The following is a 3,152-nucleotide window of genomic DNA, read 5'->3' as shown; positions in this document are numbered from 1 at the left end:
GTTGGATTCCTTCCATTCTGACTAACATTGCACTGACTCTATGCTGTGAAACTGCTAAGTACAAAAAAAGCTCTTCTCTTGGTACTGGGTTTACTAGCAACGGAGGAGAGGTCATGTAGTCTTTTAGACTCTCTAGGGCGCGGTCGCATTCTTCATCCCACTCAAATTTGGCCTTCAATGCTTGGAAGAATGGTCGACATTTGTCTGATGACTGACTTATGAACCGGTTGAGGACGACTGCTAGGCCAGTGAGATGCTACACCTCTTTGACTGTGTTAGGCCTCTCAAGATCCTGGATTGCTTTGATCTGAGAGGGGTCTGTTTCTATACCTCGGTTGGTCACCAGAAAGCCTAAGAACTTGCCAGATCCTACGCCGAATGCACACTTGGATGCATTTAGACACAACTTGTTCTTCTTCAGAATTTGGAACATTTCATCTAGGTCCCTGAGATGGTCCTTCTCATCTTTTGACCACCATGTTATCTATGTAAGCCTCCATTGTTCTGCCTAACAACAGTTCGAACATTTTGGTGACCATCCGTTGGAATGTAGCCCCTCCGTTCTTTAGGCCAAAAGGCATGACCTTGTAACAATATAATCCTCTAGGCGTCGTAAATGATGTGACCTCCTGGTCTGGTTCATACATAGTGATCTGCTGGTAACCTCTGTACACATCAAGGAAGCTAAGTCGATTGTGTCCTGTCGTCAGGTCTTCCAGTTGGTCTATCCGTGGCAGGAGAAAACTGTCCTTTGGGCATGCCTTGTTGACTGTTTTGTAATCCATGCAGACATGCCATTTTTTGTTCTTTTTTGGCACTACTACAGTATTGGAGATCCACTTGGGATAGTGCACTTCTCTTATGGCTCCTACCTCCAGCAAGTTTCCCACTTCCTTTGCCACTATCTCCGCGTGGTGGAGTGTCGATCTGCGAGTTCATTGTATAATTGGTCTGGCAGTTGGGTGGACATTAAGTTGATGACAGATGAAGTTTGGGTCAATGCCAGGCATGTCGTATGGCGTCCAGGCAAACACTTCAATGTTAGAGGTTAAGAATTCCATGACCTCTATTCTTTCAGTGCTGGACAAAGACGAGCCGAGCAAAAAGAACTTTTTTGGGTTCTTTTCATCTATCCTTAACCAAGTCTTCCACTGCCTTCTGTTCAGCTGCCTTGCCAACATCCGCAAACAGTTCATTGCTCTCTGGCTCTTCCATCATCTGCACATGCGCTTTTACAGCCCGGCTGCCATTTACTGTGATGAAGCACTGTTTCGACATAATTTGGTCTTCCAGGACCTTTTTAATTACTCTAGCTTCGTTGGGGAACGAGAATGCTTGATGATAGGTTGACGCTACCGATCGCACGGCATGCAACCATGTTCTCCCTAAGATTATGTTGTAAGTGGAAGGGACCTTTAATACCTAAAATTCCACCTGTTTTGTCATGGTTCCTGCCTTGAGTGGGAGGATTATTTTGCCCACTGGCCACTCTGGCATTGAGTTGAAACCGACGAGTGGAGATGTTGCAGGTGCCAAGTCTTTGTCCTCTAATTTTAGCTATTTGAAGGTCTCGTAGTACATTATCTCGCATGAGCTTTCTTGGTCAATCGGAATTTGCTTGATGTTGAAATTCTTGATGCATAAAGTCACCACCAGTGCGTCATTGTGAGGGCAATGTAACCTTGCTAGATCCTTATCTGAGAAGGATATGACATTCGTAGCTTCTGTTCTGCCCTTTTTGGTGGTAGGCTGTGCACTTAACACCTCTTTCAAGTGCTTTGCCTTTTTTATCATTCCCCTAAGTTCACATACCCGCTCAGGTTCGACGATCCCATGAATAACGTTGATTACACCTTGGGGTGGACCGTCAACCGACATCCCGTTTGGTCCTTTGAGGTCCTGGGGGGCTGGCTGTGTTCCCCCTTCTATATATTGGTCCAAGTATCTAGCAGCTACTAACTCTTCCAGATGTTGCCTCAGGGGTGTGCAGTTTTAGTTCGGTGCCCCTTCTCATCATGGAAGGTGCAACAAGACCTCTCGTCGTAGCCCCTTTGTGCTTCTCCCAACATGGCTGGCCGCCAAACGAAGGGTTCATTACGTATCTCACTGAGAATCTGGTAGATAAGTTTATTAAACACGGTGATGATGGCAGTGCGGACTCTTAACTTCCTTTTTTTTGGGTCCTCTCTGTTGGCTCGCCTGTCTCGCCCATTCCTGCTTGGTTGTTCTACCGTGTTAACTTTTGCGGTAGTCTTTTTATCTAGTATCGTTACTGTGCCAAATTTTGCTTTAGCACACGGGTGCTATCTTCCTTTACTCGGATATGTTGATGCACCCTCTCCATTAAGGCCTCCATCGTGAGGGGTGGCGTCATTATCATTAAGTCCCTCAATTTGTTACCGACTGGTAAACCCCGTTTGTACTGTGCAATGGCGAGATTTGTAGGGCAATCCCCATTTTGGTTGAAAGTCTCCCAGTAGCAACTATTGTAAGACCTCAATGTCTCTTTTTTGCCTATGTCAATGGAGAGTCGCTGGTCAATCTCCACTGGCGTCTTGGTATTCGTTCTGAATCTCATCACGAACGCCTCTACCAATTGTGCCCATGAGGTGATGGTGCCTTCTGGTAGTCTTTCGAACCAGGTTAGACCTAGGTCACTAAGGTCGGATGGAAACAGGATACACATTAAAGCCTCGTTTCGTCGGTATATTGCCATAACTTGGAGAAAGTGGCTTAAGTGCATGTAGGGGTTTGACTTCCCCTCATAAGTAGTGAATTTGGGCTGGTGGAAGCCTGAAGGTAGTGGTGCGTTCTCTATTGTCGGAATGAACGATGAGCTTTGTAACCTTGCTAATAATTTATCTGTTGGTCTGTAAGCATGACGCGGTAGTGGCATCCCTACCTCGACACTCTCATGGGTCGTAAGGGCCAATCGCTGTAGTACCGAAACCCTGCAAGGGTTACGAGCCCTGGTATCCCCCTTTCATCGGGCCCTTTCCTCGAGCACTGTTCATAAGTCTACTAACCTGGGCAACTCCGTGTGCTTGAATGTCGTTTGGTGCGTGTGCGAGGGCCGATAGTTGCTTCCTTCTATTTGTAACCTTTCAGTCCTCGTTCTCTCAAACCTGGAGCAATGAGTCCTGGAAGTCCTT

General features: G+C 46.5%; 1 protein-coding gene across 1 annotated transcript; it reads right to left on the bottom strand.

The window, feature by feature from the left end:
* Positions 1-2,269: 2,269 nt before the first annotated feature.
* Positions 2,270-2,716, bottom strand: LOC145805428 (uncharacterized). Its single transcript, XM_082900564.1, has one exon. It carries the CDS (start codon positions 2,714-2,716, stop codon positions 2,270-2,272), a length of 447 nt encoding a protein of 148 aa, XP_082756690.1.
* Positions 2,717-3,152: the final 436 nt, after the last annotated feature.

Source organism: Camellia sinensis, chromosome 13, assembly GCF_055761805.1.
Source record: "Camellia sinensis isolate YWXY chromosome 13, ASM5576180v1, whole genome shotgun sequence".
Lineage (NCBI taxonomy): Eukaryota > Viridiplantae > Streptophyta > Magnoliopsida > Ericales > Theaceae > Camellia > Camellia sinensis.
This window is presented reverse-complemented; position numbering and strand designations above follow the sequence as displayed.